Raw genomic sequence first — 27321 nt, forward strand, 5'->3', positions numbered from 1 at the left:
CGTTTGTATGAATGTATGTATGTATTTTTGTAGAAGACCAGAGTAACTCAAGAACGCCTGGATGGATTGCATTGATATTCAGTATGTGGGTAAGTCTTGATGAGACCTGAAAACGATTAGATTTTGGGCCCCCTAGCGGCCTGAAAAGGTACTGCAACGGAACTTCCGGGTTTGACATTTCGAGTTCTGAACATGCTGCGGCTATGATTTTTGAGTTTGTGGTAGACAGCTCTTGATGCCGGGAGTAAGTGGTGTAGGTTTTGGCCCCATAGCGACTTGTTTTGGAACTGCAGGACAGGTTTAGTGTGAGACTTTGAAAGGGAATAACTCAAGAAGGGATTGTCGGATTGCTTCATATAAGTACATATTAATAATGTAAATCGGAATCTAATTGGAACTATTAATTAGGAAATGCGCTCAGTTCCATTATAGGACCATTGCAACATGTAACCTTTTTCCATTGAGATGGAGAAGAATGTTCATAGATATATATTATGCAAAATAAAGACATAATTACCATAATTAATGAGAAAAATGCTAAAATTTCCTTTTGGTAAATGACGGGAACTTCTTAGTGGTAGCATTTGGAAGTTATGTACAGGTGAACATAGTTGACCATTAATTATGCAAATGAGGTCCTTATTTACATAAGTTATTTGAAAATGGGATGTTAATCTTTTAATATAGATTGCTTACGTCTGTTATTTGGTGGAGGAAATGATCAAGTAATAGAATTTATGCAAACAAAAACCTTATTTGCATAATTAATGACAAAAACAATTAATTCAGCAGTTGTAAAGGGTAGAATTATTTTGCGAAGGTATGGGGTCGTAGAACTCTAGTTCTACTTATTTTTGTCATTATTAGTGATTGACACTGCTTTGCAGTGGGGCCCTGCATGACACAAATAAAATAAAAAGTAACATATGTACAGTGGCATACAAACTGAAAATTACATAGGGATTGAAGAAGTCAATTTTCACTTGTGAGAGGCTGTGTGAGGGTCTTTGGGTTTCACATTAACCACCTTGGGACGCCGATGTTTCCCCATGAACCCCAGCAGCCTCTTCAGCAGGAACTCGCACACCTCCAGGAGTGACAGCACGCTAGCCCCTATAAACAGCCCCATCATTCCTCCTATGTTACCTGTAGAGGGAGTGCGCACAGTTGGTTTGATTTATAGTCGTGCGTACGTATGAGGCCCGTATGAATTTCTTAGCCTACCAGATCCACAGGTCGCAAAAGTAGAAATATCGATGCATAACATTCCAGAGGAGTCAGCTGGCCGAGGAGTATGTTTTGCGACCAGCTGACTCCACTGGCATGTTATCTGGCCATAGCAAATCACTATTATTTTTTTTTATGGAGACCTGTGGGGCCTGGTAGAGGCTAAAACTTCCATAAGGACCTCATACAGAGTCGAATACGCACGTGTGAGCCCACCTTAAGGAAACTATGAAGGCCGGCATTTGCTCGCGAGCAAATACAGCATATTTCAATCCATCTTCCTCCCCATGCAAAAGCCGTCTGTTTCATATAAATATTTGGCAGGAATTGACCATCAAAACATCACCCCACTCTAAAATTGATTTTTCCAAAGTTGACTTTTTATCAGTGAAATAATTTTTACAAAAATATGAAAGGCAAACAAATAAAAGTAATAGTGTCATATTTTCACACCCCCATAATAATCTTACCAGTTTAGCGCAAGTTTTTAACATTTAACTGATTTGTTGAAACTTTAATTTCAGGAATTTAATGATGAACGACAAACAACGTTCGTGATGCAATGTGGAAAGGGCTACAGCTCAAAGGCCTCGGTCCATAAACGTTGACCTTATACCTCAATGCATCACGTCTGCACTTGGAACTATATATGAAATGGATTATTTTCACGTACTTGACAGCTGTCCTTCGTCCATGGCTTTTAGCTGCCTGATTTTCTGGTAGTTCAGCTTCTCGTAGTACACGCTGAAGACTACGGCGTTTTTCCTGAAACAAAAATGTAGGAAATGAAGCACAACTGTGGCCTATGTTGGCCAACTATCATGTTTTATATGAAATATCGCGATATCGATGAAGGTATAGATGGAGGTACATTACCTCGTATTTTGAAAATCAAAGATGGCTGATACAACATGGCGGATAGCCATTGACAACAAATGCAGACATAAACGTTCTGTTAGCCATCCTTATGCTAAATTCACTCACCCGATGTCATATTTCGTCATCATTACACCAAATTTAAGATAATAAGTTTATTTTGCCGGTATATCATTTCCAGAAAATTTGTGTTCATGTTCAAAGTAGTATAGAAGTTATGGATGGGGACCCTAAAAGCAACATGGTAACCCCGGCGCTCAGGATGACCAAAAAGCCCGGTCTGTATAGGGTTAACAACGCTATGGACAATGTGGTTACATGGAGTGGCCTAAGTTTCGAGGTTTCGTCTTTGCGGCAGACTTACTCCATGTAGCTTGTTTCCATCCCTAACATCGGGGAAATGTACTCCCGGGTGTGTTTGTTTGGCCACCCTGAGAAGGACACCGACGTGCTGTATGACGTCATACTGCAGGGTACGGGACAGTCACACTTCACCTCTCCTCTAGTCACCTGACCTGTAACGGGAAAAAAGGAGAAATGAACGTTCAATCAGCTCAATATCATCTGTAGCCGGTTAGCGCGTTGCGCGTGCGCCTACATCCCCCGGTCATATAAAAACAAGGCTTTAATTCATTGAAAAGCCTTTTTTGGCGGGATTGTATGTTAAAATCTGGGCATTTTTGGAGTGTCTTCAGTAGAAAATATCTATACTTGTTGAATCAGTTGTAAAAAATGACCTTTAACCAGTTGTGAGGGGGTGGCACCCCCATGAGGTAGTGGTATCATCCCCAAATAGCTGTTTTTAGTCAAAAGGACCCATCCAAGGGCTCTGATTTATAAAAGGGGGGTCAATCTGAGGACTAGCCGTATAGAAATTCTTGCAAAATGCATTTGATGAGACTGGAGAGAGTAGGCTATCATTTGAGGGTAATTTGTATGGCTTAACGTTTTAATTTTTGAGACAATGACATATTTGTTTCCTCCACTTCCCCATAGGATTACATGTTTTACAGGGAAAAAAATCTAACTGTTTAGTCCCCACTCATTGTACTGCATCTATAACTGTCGTTTTGTTTCCAAACGTAAAGTTCTGGTACCGCATCTACAAGCAGCGACGCCGATATTCTAGTAGCGGCGGTACAATGTGAACCAGTTCGAATTGACCTAAGGAAAGTGACAGATGTTCACTGAAACTTCGGCAGAAATAAAACTATCTAATTAGTAGAAGATGATTCAGTCTATACTTCTGGGTAAATATCAGATTTTAATTAGACGTTTCGAACGGTGTCCACCGTTCTTCATCAGTGAATGGATTGAAAATGAAATGTACAAATTTTGCGGAACAAAGAATAATTCTTATGTTCTAAATAAACAAAACAGGTAACGGCTATGGTGTTCTAAAAATAAATAACACATCTAACTATTGAGGTGTTCTTAATAATGTAAATAGGTGTTCCACCTCAATAGTTACCTGTGTTTATTGTATCCTGGATGACCAATCTTCACAAACGTATCTAATTAGTAGAATCTGACAAAGTGACAAAATACATTAACAAATTTTCAAGTTTCTTTCACAAATGTGAATTTTTAACATCAATGAAACACTCACCAAGTACGTCTCTGACACAGGTGAACATCGTGGTTGGATCACAAGATTCCTCCGTTCCTGCGGGCAAAATAAGATGTAAGAAGCATTGTTTTCTAAAAGACCAAACAATAATAACAGAACGGTCCTAATGGATTTTATATTGTACCTGGTAAGTCGTAAGCTCGACAGCTGCAGTTGCTGACCACGTGTTTGCTTCTGCACTCCAGATAGCAGCCGTTCAGCGTGTAGGTGTCGTAATACTCCAGCTGTAGGTCCTGGCAGACCCCCCACGGAGGCACGTGGTTCTCGTACTGGGGAGGGGAAATGTTGAATAATGTTACAGTCATGATGTACGTAAAATGATATGATTACCCTAGGATCTCCGTGATCAGTTTCATTCATCGGTAATTTACATTGTGGAATACACCTCTTTACATTTGGGACAGTACTGTAAACATCGCATTAAATACTAGTAACCATGTATATTTATCAACAAGCTTTCACATTGTATCCTTATTGCCAAATATGTAATTTACACCTGTTTTTGAAAGACTTGAAACCAAACTTGAAATATTTCAAAGCTAAAATTGCCAATATGCCAATGATAGATATCCCTTAGATACACCCGTTAATGCAATTACAGATCAATGATCAATGATTGTTACCCTTCTCTCTTTGACCCAGTTTTGTTATACCTCATGTAAATGTCTTTTTCCATTGTGTGCCAATGATGTACATGTTTGTCTTATTATGTATTATACTGAAATACTGAATAAAGTTGTTTTAAAAATTAAAAAAAAAACATGTATATTTATAAACACTATGCGTTTGAAACCGCATATGTAAGAAGCGGCGCCTATCCTGCAGTACAATGCAAACCTGTTTTAAGTACCATTACGAAGGTGGCAGACGGTCAGTTAGGTTTGAGATCCTACCAATGTCTGCTTGACGGCAATGAAAGCGCTGTTGCCCGGCGCGAGGGCGATGCCCTGGGTGTCCATCATGGGAGGTTCCCTCGGATCGTGAACCAGGAGTTTCAGTCCGACTTCAGAATTCCCACCAACGGAAAAACTTTCGGTGTATTGGTCCTGTAAAATTATGATGACCATCAGTACAATGTAGCAGCCAACAGTCTATCTTATGCTGTGATCAAAATCACGCCGGTGCCCGTCGGAGATATGTCGCCCCGGCCCGGCTCTGAAGCTATAAATTTGTCCCGGTGGACTGACGGATATACCGCGGGGGTACTTAACAGTGTTGTCACGGGTTGGTCACGGTGTCTATTTATCACCGGGTATCACCGGGTCCCGGATTGATTTTAATTCCAAATTCAAGAGCTAGAATCCGGCGCCCGGCTGCGCCCAATATAACCGGCTAGTCGCAGAGTGTCCGACGGGGCCATGTAGGGACCACGCCCGAAAGTGCAACAAAACAGTCAATGAACGACCCGCTGGGGCCCCTACTTCCAATTCAAACTCTTGTTTGTTCTATGGAAAGCAACCGCCAATTTCAACTAGAATTGGATGGATTCCAGGAGTAATGATGAACATCTGCGGTCATCATCAAAGAAACAAACCTGTTTATAGCCACCAATTACATTTAGATAAAAACTAAATAATAATTTACTAGATTATCCATTTACTATGAAAGAAGTTCTAGTTGGTGTGAAACAATTAAAGTCTGGAAAGGCCTGTGGTATAGATTCTATTTATAATGAAATGTTAAAGCAAAACATTTTGTACTATGTGTAATAGTTGTTGCCATACATTGTACCATGTACAAATGTCGTACAATAAAGTTCTCTCCATTATCATCATATCTATGTGACGGGTCGTTTAGTCTAAATAGCTGCTGTCACGTCGCGTGTCTGCTGCGTAATACAAAAGGGCGATCATACAGGCCTTACAGATTCAGGGGCTTGTGTGACACGCAAAGAGTTTCCGTCTCCTAGGAGGACTTCCGACCAAGGATGCAAGGTTCCTCCTACCCCTAACCCATGTGTCATGGCGTGTGCGTCATGCCCCTAAGGCCTTCCACTGCCACAAAGGCTTGTTACTGCAACTAGCCGCAGCTAGGTACTCATTTACACCTAAGTTAGGTGAGAAAAGTCGTGTAAAGTGCCTTTCCCAAGGGCACAAGATCGGTGACACAACAAGATTCGAACTCATGGCCTCTTGGGCCGGAGCCCAACGATCTGCCGATTGCGCCACGCGATCTCACACGGTGGTTAATGAAATGAATGAAGACCTTTATTATACGTTTTTGCTTTCTAACAAGCTAAGTACAGGTCAAGGTGAATAGGGTAATATATTAGTAGCCATACAGATACAGGGGTGGGCATGGCGTGGTCGGCAGAAGGGCTGATATAACAGATGCACAAATACAGATACAGAACACTCACTTCTTCAATGTCAACGATGACTTTCAGTCCATTTCCACTCCCCTGCATGGTCTGTTTAAGTGGGCTGTCGGAGTCGGCGTTAAAAGTGAAGCAGTTCCCGTAGTGGCCGAAGGAATGGGTGAAGTTCTGTAAATGACAAAATATTACAAGGAATATATAGTTAGTAATCATAGCACACTTTCAAAGTTACCTGGCCTTAACCAGAAGTTCTTCTAAATATGGTGGACGATACCGACTTTTTGCCACCTTTGACCCATCGCTTACGTCATCAATCCATACGGTCAGAGTAAGAAAAGCATCTTGTGATATATTATATCTTCCCAGATGGTGGTAAACCATTGAACTGTAAACACACTAGTCGATACAGCGCATCTGATGACTTACCAGCTGAGAACATGTAGTGCCTCTCCATTCGCAAAATGGCATGCGAGTCCACGTAACGTTGAAACCTTTCTGCAAGACGAGGTCCTCCACTTTCGTGCCCTTACAGGTGATGAAATATGAATTGACATTAACATAGGGTTAGGGTGAGGGTGAGGGTGAGGGTTAGGGTGAGGGTTAGGGTTAGGGTTAGGGTTAGGGTTAGGGTTAGGGTTAGGGTCAGGGTCAGGGTCAGGGTAAGGGTTAGGGTGAGGGTGAGGGTGAGGGTGAGGGTGAGGGTGAGGGCTAGGGTGAGGGTGAGGGTTAGGGTGAGGGTTAAGGTTAGGGTTAGGGTTAGGATTAAAATTAGGGTTAGGGTTATGGCTAGGATAGAAGTGAAAAGAGGTTTCCTGTCAACGAACATGGGTTTTCAAGGTACGCTCAAATTTATTAACAGAAATGTTCTTAAATACACTGCTTAAGAACAAGATAGGTAAGATAAAACAGAATTGTATCTTTACATTACAGAAGGCATCCCAGGCTCCAATGCTGATGTTGGGTGCCATAGACCATTCATATATTATACATTTGAACATAGAATAAATCAGTACATCAAATTCATTAGATTATTATTAGCATATTCATCAAGTACTGATGACATCAGCAGCAGGATAACATAAACAACACCAACGAAACAATCAATTTCTTAAAATGACAAACTCAATAATAAGTAAGGCTTATATTCGACTTAAGCGTAACGATATTTCCGTTGGTTTGCCAACCCTGGCTGTTGCATGTAGTTGTATCATAACCAAATCATGCCCTGATTGGCTAACGTTTGCTGCAAAAAAATAGACCTCACAGCAAACCTTAAAGTGATCGTAAAGGTTCCGTTTAGCAGACTTTAAAGCGTGCTGAAAGCTTAAGAACGGATTCTATGCAGTGCTCACCTCAAGAGTGGAGTTGACCGTTTCATCGGGCGCCACGCCCAACGACAGTAACGTTGGTATGTCCATCTGAACACCGTACAGGAACGTGGACAGGTACGACCAATCCACCGCCTTCAGTTTGTTGGCATCAAACCTGAATGGACATTGTCTACGTTACACTCAATAGCACACTACTGAATATCTGAATTGCTCTCTTCACCAGCTATCAAGCTTATTATAATAAGAACCTGCTACCAAGCTACTTGTCTCTTCAAGGCTGGTGCTTCTCTGCGTAATAGTACAAATAAGCAATAAAAGGCTTTAAAATGTTACAAAGTCTCAATGGCAGCGGCAGTGAGACCGAAATGACTATCTTAGAGAGCCCATAGAGAGTGCATTGAACAGGTCAGTCAATTACAATGACATCAGCGACAGCGCTAGCAATGATAAGGACACTTTCTGCACCTAAGGGGCAGTGCTTGAGACAGCCGATGCACGAGTACCATTCTCAATGCTAGTGAACAATGAAAAGGGTGAAATATATCTTGTGATTCCTAGCCCTGCTTATTGTGTCGTATATAAAAAGTAAAATTTAAGGATCTTGCAGGCAGATACCACTTTACCAACTGAAGCCACTATTTTCACATTCAATAGAAGACCTAAAACACCTGTGTGCGTTTGAGAAATACAGTTGGCCCTTTCTACAGTGCCCATTCCCCCTATTGAAAAAGCTTGGGCCAAAGAAAAATGAACAATGGCCATGTGGTCTTAATGAAGAGGTAGTCACTATTTAAGTTTGACTGTACTTACTTGTTCATGTTGCAGATTGTGACAGCCGGAAATGTCAACTCATCGGCAAACTCCAACTTAGTATCGGTGATGGTGTCGTAGTTGAAGTAGGACTGCATCCTAATGTGTGTGGTTCCACCGCATATTAGTAGGTAATCAATGATATATCAGCACGTACCAAGACCGCAACAACACCCTCATATTATTTCAAGTCAAAATCACATAGAAAACCACTTTCACATGAGATAGACTAATGTATTCATTGCAGTGCACTTATCGTCTCTACATGCCTGAAAAGACCGCAACATCATGTTCATCCCAGGTCGTTGTTAACCAAACAAAATGGCGAAAACCCTTCCCATCATACATCTCTCCCTTAGGTCACAAAATGGCGGCGCCGTAGGTCGAGAACTACTCCAATACAGGTTTTGCTATTGTAAACCTATAATTACAGGTACTTACATGGAGCCAAACATATATCCGAAGCCGGTGTAAGAGCCCAGGATGGCGAGCACCCACAGGGCCCGGAGCGCGCCGCCCGGGGAAATGACTAACTGGAACACGCGATGAAAGAGCAAGTTCAATTACATTAGGCGACACTGACTTGATTTTATGAATGACATCCGCGAGCAAATTGATTTTTGCCAGGCAAAACAAAATTGTGGCCACGTGAACATATGATCTACGGCATGGAAAAGACGTAAATGTTGGGTATTTCTTGTCTATTTCGATATGTTTGCTCCAGTCGCGATTTTCATTTTCTCATTGTTAGGCCAGTGCTCGTACAACCTAATTTCGGCACGTCAGGGCCCATCGGTGTGTTATCTTTTACAAAAGAAACTCTTGTTCAGAATGTACTGTATTCTACTTAAATTAAATGCTGTCCACTGAAATTATAGATAAACATGAATAATTCAACAAGGCCTTTTCTAGAGGAGCTTAAATCTTAGGTTGTCAACATTATGAAGACAAATCACGGCTTTACATAACATAACTTCGGGTGTAATCTGCAGAAATTCTTCAGATCCCTCATCGAAGTTTTATCTGATGAATATTTCAAAACGATCGTCCTAACGAGTGCCTTTGAGGAATTAAAAATCACAAAAACAAGAACAGCACCAATGACTAAGCCAGGCCTGTCATGAGTAAACAGGAACTGCTCTTCAAAGAAGACAAAAAGTACTGGACTCCAACACTAAATCACCTTTATCCATGGGAGAAACCAAAACGGCATATGGGAAGGGGGTTTCAAAGTCCTTTTTATATTGCAATCCATACTATAGTATGGGATTGCAATATATTGCTTTTCCTTTGTCTCTTCTCCTGTCAAATCTTCAAATGGGATTAATTTTTTTTCTTTTTTTGGCCAAATGAGCTGAAATTTGACAGGGTGGTAGAAATAGCAAATACCCCCAGATACTTTTTTCACTTTCTTGATAGAGGCCTTAGAATTTATGATATTTAGGGGTTTTGGTCATTTTTAGTCAAAATATGTATATTTTGGGCCCCTGTGCCCTGGTATTAAAAGCTAATGACCTGAAATTTGGTACAGAGGTGCATTGGACATATGAGCATAGAAAACCATCAACACTTTCTTCATAGATCACTTCAAAAATGAGTTATTTTAGAGTTTTTGGCCATTTTTGACTAAAAATGTATATTTTTGGCTCCTATGCCCTTGTATTAAAACCAAATTACCTCAAATTTGGTACATAGGTGCGTTTGACATATGACCACAGGACCCCATTGACACTTTCTTCATAGATCACTTCAAGATTTGCTTATTTTGGGGTTTTCAGTCATTTTTGACTAAAAATGTATATATTTGGCTTCTATGCCCTTGTATGTAAACCAAATGACCTGAAATTTGGTACAAAGGTAAATTGGACATATGACAACAGGACCCCATCAACACTTTCTTCACAGAGCACTTATTAAACGAGTTATTTTGGGATATTTAGCCATTTTTAACTAAAAAATGTATATTTTGGCTCCTATGCCCTTACATTGAAACCAAATGACCTAAAATTCGGCATGAAGGTGTGTAGGACAAGTGCCCACAGTACTTTATTTTCCCTTTGAGCAAACATTACTTCAAATTGTTGAATTTTGGGATTTTCTCAAGGGTGAAGATGGATTGCAATATGCTGTATTTGCTCCTAAGCAAATGTCGACCTTTCTAGTTTAATACAGTTTTCATTGCAATTTGAATCCATCGTTCGTTTACTTGATATCCCTAATCAGTTTGTGTGTTGTTGTTTTTTTAAACCAATGGAACACATGTAGGTTACCCCGCGGATAAAGGTGAACTAGCGTCAAAGGATATTTCTTTATTCATCCCTTAAAGGCATAGCGCTTCAGCATACTAGTAATATTTTCATCTGTTTGTTACATTTCACCAGTACCACAGACAAAGCAACAGTTGATGTGGCGTCGTGTGTGGTGTGTGGCGTAACTTGTGGCGCGTTCGGCTCGGAATCTAGAGGTCCCGAGTTCGTACACCCGACGTTGTGCCCTTGGGAAAGGCACTTAACCTGACCTTCCTCACTTCCACAGCCAGGTGTAAAAATGGCTACCTGACTCTTTTTACAGCCCAACACATAAACCATACTCTCCCCGATATCTTTGACAGCTTTCTTAATTTTCGCTCGCAGTTTCACAATTATCAAACTCGCCAAAGCACAAATCTACACATCCCCCTATTCAGAACCTCTCTTGCCCAAATGTCTGTTAAATACAAGTGTGTTAAAATATGGAATGATCTTCCCCCCTCCCTTAAGAATCTAACTTCCTCTCTCCTGACTTTTAAACGTAATCTGAAAATCCATCTGTTAATCCATCCAAGCCCCCTGTAGTAGCCACATTCTTTTTCTTTTTAAATCATATTATCTTAATTCATTCCATTATTTCATTATCCTTATTGCATTGTTATCATTTTCTAAGTATTATGTTGATTTATTATTTATTGTTAAGTCAAACCATTAATTACTTGTTTATCCTTATTGCATCATTATCATTTTCGTTGTACAATGTATTACGTTACTTTATCATCCATTGTTAATTCAAACCATTAATTACTTGTTTATCCTTATTGTATCATTATTATTCTATGTATTACTTTACTTTATTATTATATATCATAATCAACTTTGTTTAGTTTAAAGGAGGAGGGCTAAGTATAAGCTTCATAAGCTTTTTCCCTCCTCCTGCACCTGTTTTATCCATTGTTTTCGTTTTGTGTTTTAATGTAATATTTTGTGTGCGAATAAATAAATAAACAAACAAACAAACTTCTGTCGGGGAGGTAAGAAAAGACTACCTTTACCTTCTGTCTGTACTGTGTATGTGGCAATGTTAATATAAGTTACAACTTGAGTGCAGTTCTACATTGTCCTCGTCTATCCAAAAGCAAATAAATAACAGTTGATTTTACCCTGTTGAATCCATGGAGGCTGGTGTTACTGGCAAATTCTCTCTCAGGGGACTCTTTGTCGTCCTCGGGCGACATGGCGGAAGGTTACAACAGCGTGAAGCGGACGGGAAAAAACACCATGAACCTGAAAATATCAAGACACAGCAATTTTTCGAGCATGTCGGCCGAATGGTGGAGAGCATGTCACTCGACCCCCTTTCACTAAAAAAGCAACCTGTTTGCGACCTAAATTGGATGTAAATTTGTCTAACTCTTGACTTTATAATTGGAATATCATACAAAATGTAAAAGAATGATTGAAAAGACAGCAGAACACGCAGGGCGTGGAATTCTTTTTTTTTTTTATATCTTTGCTATTTGTTGATCGTAAATTGCTTGGTCGCAGCTAGTTCGCCACCATGGTGCTATGAGGACCGACCGAAATTTTTGTTTGCAGACAGCTTTGTGGCACTCTCAGTTTAACGCTCAATTAGCGTACAAATGTAACAAAAGAACGCGGACACTGTTCACTTAGGGTTTGACTAAAGAAAAATCTAAATCAAGACAAAACATTTTGCCGGTCTTTTTTTCCACTATCCAAAAACTTGTCCTACAGGTGTTTTTTATTCATTTAATTATTTGTTCTTTTACCATATCTCCCTCAATAGCTATAGCTAACCATTGGTTTTTAGCTAGGTCCTGGATACACACACACAATACAATATTTAAAACATATCGTCAAATCACAAAACCGTATCCAACTCATAGGGGTCATAAGGGTTATCAGGTTACTTCACACCTGCGAAGATACACATGCCCATTTGACAAATTGCTAGTAAAACATGTAAATGTTTACTCGCTGTCGCAGAGAGAGGAGACACTCAGACAGTCCACTGGTCAAACCCGTATGCTTTGAATCCCACGCAACAAATCATAACAGTTGATTTGAAAAAAAAAATCACTTCTCAAAGTCTGTAAGTAATGATATTCACATCGTCACTCCTTCCTAGCAAAATGCTTGTTTCGTCTGAGTAAAACGGTCAGTTTAAAGCTTGGTTGGTCGTACTGCTTAACTGATCTTATACCGTAAGCAACTTAGAACGATCTTGACACGGTAAATGCCTGTTCGATCAATCCTTCGTTGGCATTCTTTTTAATGTACGTCTAGCATTGGGAAACTCTTAGCGTCTGCCTTACCTGTACATGTACAGATGTGTTCAGGAGCCAAGGATGTACCGCCATACGTTGTGGCTGGGACAGCGGCAGATCAAATTTATTCACTCGCCGTTCCTTTCTTCGCTCACCTTTGACTGACCGAGAGGACACACAGCAAATGACGTCATAGGAAGTACAATGGCCTTCCTGTCACTGTGCTCAATTTAAATGTTTGTTTGTTTGTGTTTTGTAACGGATACGCTGTACTTTTGTGCCAACAATCCGACTTTGGCAGAAATGATAAATGTAGATATGTAAGGCATAGGTCGAACTGTCTAAAATTCAGCCACACACTCGCGAGTTGGTACCCAGAGAGCGGAACGGACCGTATAATAGCCTGTTTATATTTGCTTCACTCACATGTAAAATCCGCGAGTTTGGACGTTTACACAATATCCAGTCTTTATGGATGCTCCAGTAGGGCAGAACGCCCTTCCCTGCTACGAATGACTCTCCCCGGCGCGATCGGTTACAGCCTATATCACATGCTCTATCGGAACGTGAAAACCTAGAACTTAGCCAGCGTTTTGATCCATTAAGCAGAAAAGAACACAAACCAAACCATAAGATTATGTTACCTGGTGACTCATTCAAAGAATAAGTTTACAAAACTTGTTCATAAATAAGTGATTTCAGTAGGACAGGTCGATCAGTGTAACGTAAGGCCCCGGTACGATTTCATGCGCGGTGTAATAGCGCAGTACGTCGTACGTAGGGAAAAATCAGAGGACATCGTACGATGAGGTACTAAGAGCGTATATACGTCAGGTCAGCATAGGTAAGTCTTATGCCATTGGGGAGCATCCCACGACGGAAAAAAAGAGCTGAAATAGATTTTGAACATGTCCAATATTTCGCCATCGTCGTACGATTTTTATTGCCCTCATAGCAGGCTTCAATAGGGCGATTTATTTTCTACTGATCATGTGAAATGTTCTTAAATTTTGAGAGAGGAGGGCGATATATATGTTAGATAATGCTTTCGGAAACAATGGCTTCTATGATGGCAGATGATTGCAACACTAGTAACGACAGTTAGAGGGCGCTTTTGATTTATTCATTATACCACTTCGCAGACTTAGAACAACAAAGTCTGAATTATGATGAAATTTACATTACATACATACACCTTACTGGAGATCCCAATCACGGGAGGCAACAAAGTGTACAAATAGCTATATAGGTGATTTGCCGGGCTGCGGCCTCAGGCCTTGTCGACAGAACAGACACCGCCTTGGAGGCGTGACCAAAATAAATTCCCTTTCACGGGAGACAACAAACTGTGCAAATAGGCAATTTGCCGGGCTGTGGCCTCAGGCCTTGTCGACAAAACAGACACCGCCTTGGAGGCGTGGCCAAAATAAATTCCCTTTCACGGGAGACAGCAAATAGGCAATTTGCCGGGCTGCGGCATCAGGCCTTGTTGACAAAACAGACACCGCCTTGGAGGCGTGGCCAAAATGAATTCTCTTTCACGGGAGACAACAAACTGTACAAATAGGCAATTTGCCGGGCTGTGGCCTCAGGCCTTTACAGACGAACGCCTGACTTGATCCCCAAACAAAGATGGACACGGGAGGTCACGCATGGGCTGTACGCAAAGACGCACGGCTTTAGAAAACAACTCTTAAGAGCTTGTCACCCAGAACGGTTGAGATCACGTAAAGAGTGAGAGAATGTGTCATTCTTAAGCCTTTTGTCTAACTGTCGTTACCAGGCAAGCAATAGGTAAGATTTTATGTGAATAAGGTCTCTAATAAAAATTTGAGTATTTTGTTGTGCTTTTCTGTGATATTCTTTCTGTAAGAGTAAGAGGGTTATGCTAACGGTTACATGTGTGTGTGTTAATGATAATGGTTTAATTTGGTTTAATTTGTGTGTGTAAGTGAACAGCATAGCTTGAGAATTTGCCAATGCCAATGGATCTTTATTGCAATTGTTAGGGGTTGCCATAATAGAAAAAAAGATAGGGTTCCCAGTCATTTTCATGGTACTGCAGTAGAATTTCTGATTTTGATATCTCGTGTTCTGTACATGCTGCAGTAAGGATTTGATATTAATGGTACATAACTGTAACACTACCATAACATCTAGCCTTACTACAGAGAGAGATGACAAAACCCTTGTCCAGATAGCGTTTAATGGTACTTTAACAGTGCAACTAGCTTTGACGCCGGTGTCTACCTAGGGCATGGCAAATACCGTTGGACATATTATTTCAGTGGCAAATAACTCAATATTAAACGATTATCTGCAATGACTGCCGAACGTATGAACTTATGAGACCAGTGGAAATTATTGGCCACACCTCTGGGGTGGATTTTATTTTGTCACCAAGGCCTAATACCACAACCCGGCGAATCGCCTATTTGAACGGTTTGTTATCTCCCGTGAAAGGAAATTTATTTTTGGCCACGCCTCCAAGGCGGTGACTGTTTTGTCGACAAGGTCTGGGGCCACAGCCCAGCAAATTAACGATGTGTAAAGTTTGTTGTCTCCGGTGAAGGGGAATTTATTTTGACCACACCTCTGGGGTAGAATTTATTTTGTCGACAAGGCCTGAGGCCACAGCTCGGCAAATTGCCTATTTGGACAGTTTATTGTCTCCCTTGAATGGGAATTTATTTTGGCTACGCCTCCAAGGCGGTGTCAGTTTCGTCGACAACTGAGAGTTTTACTCGCATCTCGTAACACATATCACGTGACATATAATAAACACGGTTGGTGTCAAATAGAATCTTTTATTCAATAGCAACATTATTTTGTTTATCACACGCACAATGAATGAGTCGTATCTGTGTACAAAATGAGCAAAAAATTCCACATACTTTAAAAAGAAAAACATACACTGTCATTTCAATGTCAAAGTAACATTTTTCGTAGATTCAAACCACTCTTGTTCACAAAAGAGTACAAATAGGTCACATAGCTTAGATCTCTTTGCGTAATTAGTTGTGGGATAATGTTACAGTGCAATTTATAGATTAATAATGAAATATTCAAAGATAAGAAAAAACAATAATAAAATTTTTAATGAAACAATGTAATATCTTAGATTAACAAACAATAGTTCCCAGTTGCTAATAACTCTGTGGAAATTAAACCCAGAAATGAGTTGTAAATACCACGGTTAAAATATAAGTTATGAAAAAGTAATAAATATTTTGCAACTGAAATGAACATGTTCACCATATCTACAACATTTATCTTCACCATTATATTTACACTATAGTGAGCGAATAAGCATTACGCTTCGTCTCTAGCCCTCCACTTCGAGTTCGAAATGCTTCACTAAATATTTTTTCTACATGTTCTGCCACTAGATTAAAACAGTTTTTGTTTACAACTTAGTATCAAGTATTAAACAAAGACGTTAAGCACAAAATAGTTTCTTTTTATAACTTACTATAGTATTTGTAGACTTTAGAGTCGTATGAAGAACTGGAAGTATGATTTGTAATATCCGTTGTTCATCAACAACATCAGAAGGGTGTATATTGTGTACAGACGTCTTTTTAAAAACTGCTATGGCTAAATGTGCTTTATTTTGGTTACATAAACACTTAAATCCATTTATCTTATTTCTTCTATTTATTTTCTGTCATTTTATCCAGGCTTGACACTGCTTTGCAGTGGGGCCCTGCGTTACACAAATAAAATAAAACGAGTAATGTACATACAGTGACATACAACTGAAAATTACATAGAGATTTAAGAAGTCAATCTTTACTTGCGTCACACAAATGAAATAAACTAAGTACTGTACACACAGTGACATACAAACTGAAAAGTACTATTGAAGAAGTCGATCTTCACTTGTGAAAGGCTGTGTGAGGGTCTTTGGGTTTCACCTTAACCACCTTGGGACGCAGATGTTTCCCCATGAACCCCAGCAGCCACTTCAGTAGGAACTCGCACACCTCCAGGAGGGACAGCACGCTAGCCCCTATAAACAGCCCCATCATCCCTCCTATGTTACCTGTTGGGGGAGTGCGCATAGTTGGTTTGCTTTCTAGTTGAATTTGGATTGAAACATAAGGGCAAAGCCGTGCGTATACTTTCAAGTCCGTATGAGGTCCGTATGGAAGTCTTAGCCTCTACCAGGCTCCTTACCTTTACCTTTACCTTTACCTTACATTTACCTTTAGCCTCTACCAGGCTCCACAGGTCACAAATAGGAGACATTCGAGAGGAGTATGGTTTGCGACCAGCTGATTTCGCTTGCATGTCATCTGGCGAAAATGGTTACAACTCAAGGGCCTCGGTCCGTAAATTTTGCCCTTATACCACATTGCATCACGCCTGCACTAGGAACTATGAAATGGCTTATTCTCACGTACTTGCCAGCTGCCCTTCGTCCATGGCTTTTAGCTGCCTGATGTTCTGGTAATTCAGTTTTTCGTAGTACACGCTGAAGGCTACAGCGTTTTTCCTGGAACAAAATGTAGGAAATGGTGAACAACTTTTACCTACGTTGGCCTACTACTGTTTACTTTATATCATGTTTGATATGAAATCTCGCGATTAAGGGAGATGGAGGTACATGATGCTTGGGTTTCAGTGACAATAATTTGTTTGGGGGCTATTTCCTGAAAAGAATGTATTTTTGAAAATCAAAGATGGCAGATACAACATGGCGGCTATTGAATACAAGGCGTCATTTTATGACATTTTATGTCGATACTGCTGCTTTTCACAACAAATGTCTTCGCAGACATCAATAACGTTCACTTCGATGTCATGATACGTCATCACACCATATTAGGTCATTACATCATTACACCAAAATTAAGATATTAAGTTTATTTTGCATGTATATCATTTGCATCATGAAATTTGGTGTCCATAATATAAGTAGCTAGTTAGGAGTTACGGAGGGGCTCAAAAGTACCCCCTGGCGACCCATGATGATTAAAAAACGCCCAGTCTGTATACATACTATAGGATCAACAACACCTTGGACAATGTGTTCACCTAGATTGACCTGACTTTCAAGATTTTGGCGACGCCTCAGGGGCTAGCCCAACAGTATAGTGTGCGTCCGTTTGGCAAAAATTCCCGGAATTCGAAGATAATTTTTGGAATTTTTCCGTCGCCATCGCAATAATTCTTATTGCCAAACGTATTGTATTTGCGGCAAACTTACTCCAAGTAGGTTGGTTCCATGCCTAACAACGGGCCAACATACTCCCGAGTGTGTTTGTTTGGAAACCCTGCGAAGGACACAGACGTGGTATATGACGTCATACTGCAGGGCACAGGACAGTCACACGTCAGATCTCCTCTGGTCACCTGAACTGTAACGGTAGGGAGAAATTAACTTTTATTCAGCTCAGTACGTCTACTTAAGCGTCACGGTCATCCTGTGAGTAAATCATCTTATAAAATGTTTTCTCCTCAATAAAATATCATATGCCTTTGTATGACTTCCGTATTAATTGGGTTAACTAACGTACGCCAATACTACTGGTAGAATCCGACGAGGGAGCAAAATACATGTGCCAAAGTTGCCAGTATATTGTACAAAATTTAATGTAAACTGTAACCAGCAATGAGAACACTCACCAAGCACTGCTCTGACACAGGTGAACATTGTGGTTGGATCACAAGATTCTTCCGTTCCTGTAGGTATAAGAAGATCGAAGACGCGTTATTTTCCATTAGACCAATAATAACGACAATGATCTTTTATGTGGGCTAAATGCATTTAGCTAGATAATTAGAATAAAAAGAGTAGAAAGGAACGTCATATTCTATCTAAATCATAGTCTCTACCCTCTCCTTGACGCATGTGTACACAAATTTATAGTTTTTCTATTACATCGTAGTCTTTAGATGACATAATGTATCTGAACATTTCGTCCTTCGTCAAACGTAATATGATCTAATGAAAAGGTACTTAAAAGAAATTTGCAAATCACGGTGTACAATGAACTTCGTTTTCTACATAATCATCGTTACAACAAGCACATATTCTGTCCTTTGGCGGACTCTGGGAGTATCTACCAGCTTCAATTTGCAGTGGGTGGTCGCAAATCCTTTGTTTAGACATGGTCGGTAGTTATTGTAATTTTGTACATCTAGTTATTTTCTCGTTCATATGTAAGCTTCAATCTTATTAATACCATGAAGGTCGTGAGGCATTTTACATTGTACCTGGTAAGTCGTAAGCTCGACAGCTGCAGTTCCGGACCACGTGTTTACTTCTGCACTCCAGATAGCAGCCGTTCAACGTGTAGGTGTCGTAATACTCCAGCTGTCGGTCCTGACAGACCCCCCACGGAGGCACGTGGTTCTCGTACTGAGGAAGGGGGGACGGAATACTATGAGACCGATCTTCGTGAACAGTTTCGCAAAAGTTCCAAGATTGCCGCAAAATCTGGAAATGACTCTATTAGAGCAAGGAGCTTAAAAAAAGTTTTTTTTTCAACCTCCTTGATTAGAACTCTAATTTAGAGTCATTTCCAGATCGATGTGGCAGCCATTTTGGATTTTCAGGGGTCATTCGGGGTCATGCACTGCAAAAAAATTATCTTTGTACACATTGGAAAAACAAATTTTGTTTTATTGAATCGAAGTTTTGGTGACCGTCTGTCAAATTCCAAAGGACGACTCTGACTGATTCACATTGTGCTGCAGCATAGGTGTTGTTTCAAACCCAGTCACATTTTAGGACCGACGCAAACATAGACGATAATTGCTTTACTGTTATCATCAGTTTTTACTTTACAAAAATCATTGCAAACTAACAATCATCATACAACTTTTTACATTTGGGACAGAATTATAAACACCGCATGAGATATGTATAGGTTATGTTAAATACTTTGCGTTTGGAAACCGCATATGTAAGCAGCGACACCTATGCTGCAGTGCAATGCAAACCAGTTTAAAGCACCATTCGGAAGGTGATAGACGATCAGCTATGTTTTAAGACCTACCAGCGTCTGCTTGACGGCAATGAAAGCGTGGTTGCCCGGCGCGAGGGCGATGCCCTGGGTGTCCATCATGGGAGGCTCCCTCGGATCGTGTACCAGGACTTTCAGCCCAACTTCAGCATTCCCACCAACGGTAAAACTTTCTGTGTACTCGTCCTGTAAAAATTATAATGACCATATCAGTACAATGAAGCCGCCACGAATCTGCCTTAAGCTGTGGACAAAGTTGCGCATGTGCTTGTCAAGAGCCGGGCCCCTGTCGGCTCTTAAGCCAGAAATTTGTTCAGGTGGACTGCCGGATACAGTGGAGTACCTTGCTGTGTTTTCACGTGTATTTGTCAACGGGTCCCGGATTGATTTTAATTTCAAATTTAAAAAAAAATAAATACGGGTCCCGACTGCGCCCCAAAATACCCTGGTAGATGCGGGTGTCCCACGGGGCCATGTAAGGCTTACATCCGAAAGTACATGAAAATAGCCCAATTACGTATACTCCCCGACGGGGCCACTATTGTGACAGTAGCATGATTTTGACTACTTCATGCTCTTAACAATTGCAATAGCTTTACCGCGGAACATTCTAAGTAAATGGATCACGGAGGAGCGAACTGCGGCTAAAATTGGATGGCTTCCAAGAGTAATGATCGGTCATCATTTAAAAAAAAAACTGTTTATGGCTACCAATTATATCATCATCATATCTATGTGGCGGGTCGTTCAGTGTAAATAAATAACTGATGTCGTGCCGCGTGCCTTACAGATACAGGTACAGATATAGATACAGGGGGTTGTGTGACACTCAGAAGGCCAAGGGTAACCATGCAGATACAGGCGTGGTGTGATACTAAGAACGACCGGTATAGCGACTTCACAAATACAGATACAGATACAGCTAAAGATACAGGCTCGGTATGATACTAAGAACGACTGGTATTAGTAACTACACAAATACAGAAACAGATACTGAGGCGTAGTGTGATACGAAGAACGACTGGTACACAGATACAGAATGATATATAGAGATACAGGAAACTTACTTCTTCAATGTCGACAATGATCATAAGTCCATTTCCAGTTCCTTGCATGGTCTGTTTCAGTGGGTTGTTGGCTTCAGCGTTAAAAGTGAAGCAGTTTCCGTAGTGACCGAAGGAATGGGTGAAGTTCTGCAGATGACAGAATATTAGGATAAGTTACCAATCATAGAACCCTTTGGAAGTTAAATGTACCTGGCCTTAGCCAGGATGGTGGACGATACAGACTTTTTGTCACTTATTCCATAGCTCACGTTAGAAGTCCTTGTCTGACCAGTAAGCAAAGCATGCCGTGATTTTTTCCCCAGGTAGCAACAAGCCATTGAACTGTAAACTCGTGGGATCGTGTGGCACAGCGTCAGCGTGTTTGTTTGGCTCAGGACCGAGGGGTCTCGAGTTCGAATGCTGCTGTGTTACCGATCTTCTGCCCTTTACACGGCTTCCCTCATTTCACTTAGGTGAAAATGAAAATTCCCCAGCATGTTGAAGTGGGTAGCCTCAAAAGAAAGAAGAAGAAGGAGAAATTTTGGGTAAAATTGTACGATACAGCGTCTCTAATTACAACTTACCTGCTCAGTGCATCGGGTACCTCTCCACGTGCAAAGAGGCATGCGAGTCCACGAAACGTTGAAACCTTTCTGCAAGACGAGATCCTCCAATTTCGTTCCCTGTTAGGTCATGAAATATGAATGTCATTACCACAGGGTTAGGGTTGGGGTTAGGGTTAAGGGTCAGGGCTTAGGGCTTAGGGGTTAGGGGTTAGTGGTTAGGGTTAGGGTTAGGGTTAGGGTTAGGGTTTGGGTTAGGGTTAGCGTTAGGGTTAGGGTTAGGGTTAGGGTTAGGGTTAGGGTTAGGGTTAGGGTTAGGGTTAGGGTTAGGGTTAGGGTTAGGGTTAGCATAGGTTTAATGTAGGGGTAGTGTTAGGATTAAAGTTTGGGTTAGGGTAGAAGTGAAAAGAGGTTTTCTGTTAACGAACATGGGATTTCAAGGTGTTAAATGATCTTAAAATGATCAACATAACAAAAATGTTCATAGGCACACTGCTTAAGAACAAGCGAGGTAAGATCAAACAGAATTGTTTATTTTGGGTTAAAAATTGCAACAATGCAATACTGAAGGCATCCTAGGCAACAATGCTGATGTTGAGTGCCATGGAACCTATATACATTATATTATACATTTGAACATAGAATTAAGCAATACATATATGATAGGCATACTCACAGAGTACTGGCGGCATCAGCAGCAGCATAACATCAACAACAACGTTAACAACGAAACAATTAATTTCTTAGAATGACATACTCAATAATAAGTAAGGCTTATATTTAACTTAATCATTAAGTACTTTCAGTGGTTTCGGCAACTCTGGCTGTTGCATGCAGCTGTATCATAACTAAATCATGTCCTGATTTGATAACGTTCACTGAAAGAAAACCTTACAGCACACCTTTTAAAAAGTAATCGTTAAGGTTCCGTTTAGCATTTTTTTTTTAACCTTTATTTAACCTTGATACATCATTCGGCCTGAGCCGTTTTTCAAGATTTCAAGGGTGGAGGAGGTCAGGGGTCTAAATACCTTCTAAATACAATGCACTACACAAAAGATACAATTCATCATCATACAATTCAACATTCCATAGATACTTTCGTATTCAACATAATATCAGTCCATCTCATTGTCCATAGTTACATAATTTCTAGTCCAGTCAAGTTCTTAAACGACGATAAAGAGGGCACCAGCCTCACGTTCTCCCTCAGACTATTCCACAGAACTGTGCCTGAGTACGTTATAGATCTTCGAAACGCTTCCCTGTGGACCATGGGTAAGCATATTTTAAAGCGTGCTGAAAGATCCGATTTTATGCAGTGCTTACCTCAAGAGTGGAGTTGACCGTTTCATCAGGGGGCACGCCTAACGTCAGTATCGTGGAGATGTTCGCTTGAATACCGTACAGGAACGTGGACAGGTACGACCAATCCACCGCCTTCAGTTTGTTGGCATCAAACCTGCCCGAAGGAAGAAAAAAAAGGTTGACGCTGTGTCAGGCGTTAACTCCATAGCGTCGTCCATGTACCCAGCTGATCATAATTACGACCTGTACCAAACTACTTAGTCTCTACAAGACTGGCGCTTCCCTGCGTTTGTTTGTTTGTTGTTTTCTTTGCTTATTTGTTGTGTCGTGTCAGGTGTGGACTGAATAACATCGATCACTACTGAATATCTGAGTTCCACTCTTGTTCATCAATTGTCTAGATCGTCATTTATAAAAATCACGACCCTTTAAAATCCTACTTAGTCTCTGCAAGATTCCATGAGGTTGTTTGTTTATTTGTTTGCTCATTTGTTTGTTTATTTGTTTGTATGTTTCATCATTTATCTATCGAAGCTCAAATCGGCTCGCGGGCCACTTTTCATTGAGGTCATGAGGGAGGAGGGAAGGGTCAGACAAAATATATAACAGAGATACAATTTACAGCATTTTGATTATAACAGTGATCATACATGTGCAGCTTACATCATTTGATAGAAATATGTAATATTTCTTATAAATGTAATACCATGGGTAATATTACAAATAAACATTTAAACAGCTCAGTCAAAGTTTATGTGAAAAAGGGGTCACAATTGCTAGGTGGTATGAATTCAGAGGTGCTCGTTCATTTAGATTTGACAAATTTGACTGTGCTTACTTGTTCATGTTGCAGAATGTGACTGCCGGAAATGTCAACTCATCGGCAAATTCCAACTTCGTATCGGTGATGGTGTCGTAGCTGAAGTACGAGTGCATCCTGGTGTGTGTGCGGGGAGAAGATACGCAGATAAAGGAGGTAGTGATATGATATGATATACAGCCCCTCATACATGGTCCAGCACAAATAAATAGGTAATCACAGATATATCAGCAGGTACCAAATAAGACCGCAACAACACGCAAAAAACTTCACGCCAATTATTCATACAAAACCATTTTCCCACCATGAAACAGATTAATTCAGACATTGTTGTGCAGCTATCGTCCCTACATTTCTGACAAAAACACTCCAACACGCTTATAACATTCCACGTCATAGTTTGAAAGTGGCGACACTCCCTTCCCATCATTCACCCGTCCTTGGCACACAAAATGGCGGTGCCCAAGGACCGGAGCTAATGCAATACAGGTTGTTTTGCTATCGCAAACATGTAATGACAGGTACTCACATGGAGCCAAACATGTATCCGAAGCCGCTGTAAGAGCCCAGGATGGCGAACACCCACAGGGCTCGGAGGGCGCCGGCCGGTGAGATGACTAACTGGAACACGAAATGAAAGAGCAAGTTGCCATGCCAGTTCTTTGCATCATATTAGTAGGCCACACTGACTTGACTTAATGATTGACATACGCGAATAATTGATTTTCACCTACCAAAACTAAACTGTGACAACATATGATCTAGGGCAGGGAAAAGATGCAAAGGTTGGAAATAGTTTTGTCTGTTTTGATATGTTTGCTCTACTCGCGAATTTCATTTTCGCAATGCTAGACAAGTGCTCGTACAGACTGGATTACGGCATTTCGGCACGCAAGGGCCCATCGGTGTGCATTATTTAACAAAAGAAACCCCTGTTCAGAATGTACTGTATTCTACTTGAATTAAATGCTGGTCACTGAAATCATAGATAAACATCAATTATTCAACCAGGCCTTTTCTAGAGGAGCTTAAAGCTTAAGAATAATCGCCTCTTTATATAACGTAAGCTCTGGTGTAATCTGCAAAAATTCTTTATTATCCCTCATCAAAGATTTATCTGATGAATATTTCAAAACGATCGTCCTAAAGTGTGCCTTTGAGGAATCAAAAATCACGAAATCAAGAACAACAGTAACATCAATGACTGCGCTAGGCCAGAAATGTTCAAAAAAACCAAAAAGTACTGGACTCCAACGCTGAATCACCTAACGGTATATGGGAAGGGGTTTTAAAGACCATATTTTTTAGATAAAGTTTCCATTGCAATTTGAATCCACCGTTCGTTGACTAGTACTTGATATCCCTAATCAGTCTGTGTGTTTGCTTGTTTTTCAAACCGACGGAATACGTTCATGCTAACCCGCGGATAGAGGTGAACTAGCGTCAAACGATAATTATTTATTCAACCCCTCCCCATGCCTATAGCGCTTCAGCATATATCTTTTAACTGTTACATTTCACCAGTACCATAAACTAAGCAACAGTTGATTTTACCCTGTTGAATCCATGAAGGCTGGTGTTACTGGCGAACTCCTTCTCAGGGGATTCTTTGTCGTCTTCAGGCGACATTGCGGAAGGTTACAACAGCGTGAAGCGGACGGGACAGACCACCATGAACCTGAAAATATCAAGACACGGCAATTTTTCAAGCATGTCGGCCGAATAGTGGAGAATAGGGGTGGGTACCGGTAGAAAACCGTTTATTTCTCATTAGACCGGTCCAGATAAACCGGACCTGAAAAAAATTGGGTTGACCGGATGTTGGACAGATTGGAAAAAGAACAGATTATATGATCAGGCATTGATACGTTTTGGGGCTTACCGGTCGAGGCAAAAACAAGAGCGAAGCAGAATAGAGTCTATAGCCAATTTACCAACATTAACAGTCAATCGTACAGAGGCAGGTAGCCTTGTAGGATTTTAAAACGCCAATGGTAGTCGAGCACTCCACAAAACAGACTTTTTTTTGTAGCAAAATGACCATTGTTTTGAGTATCGTTCATTCACAAGTGTTCACAAAATGAATCAGGTCCAGGTTCAGGTCCGGACATGGACCTGATCCTCTGAACCTGAACTAGACCTGGACCTAAATTTTCTGTACCGGTACCCACCCCTAGTGGAGAACATGACAACATACACCCACCCCCACTTCACTTGAAAGCAAACTGTTTGGGACCTTAATTGGATGTAAATTTGTATAAGTCTTGACTTTATAATTGAAATATCAAACAAAATATAAAGGAACATGATTGAAAGGACAACTTAACACACGTAGCGTGGAAATTTTTGTTGTTGTTCTTATATCCACGCGATTTGTCGAGCGCTCAGACAAACAATCGTTTGTTTGCAGCGAGTTCGCCACCATAAGGTGGTATCTCACTGCACTTGGGGCACCGTTGTAGTACTGTGGATTTTGGAAGATTTCTCAATGAATTTCAGAGATAAAGAACGAATTTTCTCACGTTTTGTGTATTTTGTTGTTTTCTAAGTCATACTTTATCGTATTACGCAATATCTATTAGTAAATTTAAATCGGCGAAAATAATACAACAGCGCCGCACCGGTGCCCCAAGTGCACTGAGATACCACCAAAATGCAATGAGGGGAAGGACCGACATGTTTGTTTGTAGAAGGCTTTGTGGCACTCTCAATATAACGCTCAATAGCGTACAAATGTAACAAAATGACGCGGACACTGTTCACTTGGGGTTGGGCTTAACAAAAATCTCAACCAAGAAAAAACAACTTGCCGGTCTTTTTTTCACTATTCGAAAACTTGTCCTACAAGTATTTATTAATTTAATTCATGTTTTTGTTGTTTTACTAGGGTAGCTCCCTCAATAGCTACTGTTTTTAGCGAGGTCCTGGATACAATCATACACACAATACAATATTTAAAACATATTGTCAAATCACAAAATCGTATGCAACTCATTGATAGTCCTTATCCGTGATATAAGACATAAGCAGGGTTTCAGGTTATTTGACACCTGCAAAGATACACATGCCAATTTGACAAATGGCTACTAAAACATGTAAATGTTTACTCGTTACTCGCGCTGTCTCAAAGAAGGCGCAAATAAAAGTCCACCGGGCAACCGGCATGTTTTGACTCCAAAGCAAGACATTATAACAGATGATTTTTAAAAAAAACACCACTTCTCAAATTCTGTAACTTATAATATTCTCATCTTAACCCCTTTGCTAGCATAATTTTTTGTTTGATATTGAGTAAAACTGTCTATCTTGTCGATCTGTCGTACTGCGTATCTGATCTTATACTGTTACAACAGCACTGACAAGGTAACGCGCGTTTTAGTCTATGTTTTAGACCCCCAAATAAATATATTTATCTTTCTAACGTACATTCAGCATAAAGAAACTCTTACCGTTTGCGTTTCCTGTGTATAAGTGTTCAGGAGCTCAAGCGTTGTCTACGTTGTGGCTGGGACAGCGGCAGATCAAATTTATTCACTCACCGTTCCTTTATATATATTCACTCACCTCTGCTATAGACTGACCGAGAGGACACTGACAGCAAATGACGTCATTGGAAGTACAGTAGTCGCCCTGTCGTTGAGCTCACTTTAAATGGTTGTTTGTTTGTTTTTTGTAACGAATACGCTGTGGCTTTGAAAGAAAAGCCTGCCAGCAATCCGACTTTGACAGAAATTATACATGTGGGTACGTAAGACATGGATCGAGCTGTCTAAAGTTCAGCCACACAAAATAAAGACCGGGGCACTGCATGAAAACCCAAATGTCTGGGTCGGATACGCCGGTACATTTGCCCAGATATTCAAAATATGTGGACGTTTA

The 27321-nt window shown here is 40.6% G+C and overlaps 1 protein-coding gene across 1 annotated transcript; it reads right to left on the reverse strand.

Moving 5' to 3' along the window:
* Nucleotides 1-567: 567 nt before the first annotated feature.
* LOC118406147 (acid-sensing ion channel 1C-like) lies at nt 568-26980 on the reverse strand. The gene is made up of 20 exons (XM_035806029.1): nt 26892-26980; nt 24997-25120; nt 23972-24063; nt 23461-23559; nt 22644-22776; nt 21336-21434; nt 20773-20898; nt 19739-19891; nt 18954-19098; nt 18363-18419; nt 17944-18094; nt 7403-7535; nt 6477-6575; nt 6093-6218; nt 4627-4779; nt 3858-4002; nt 3713-3769; nt 2468-2618; nt 1901-1992; nt 568-1146 (listed from the first exon to the last, which is right to left on the reverse strand). Exons 2-20 carry the CDS (start codon nt 25069-25071, stop codon nt 980-982), a joined length of 2253 nt encoding a protein of 750 aa, XP_035661922.1. The 5' UTR covers nt 25072-25120; nt 26892-26980; the 3' UTR covers nt 568-979.
* Between the last annotated feature and the right edge of the window lie 341 nt (nt 26981-27321).

This window comes from Branchiostoma floridae, chromosome 2 (genome assembly GCF_000003815.2).
Source record: "Branchiostoma floridae strain S238N-H82 chromosome 2, Bfl_VNyyK, whole genome shotgun sequence".
In the NCBI taxonomy this organism is placed as follows: domain Eukaryota; kingdom Metazoa; phylum Chordata; class Leptocardii; order Amphioxiformes; family Branchiostomatidae; genus Branchiostoma; species Branchiostoma floridae.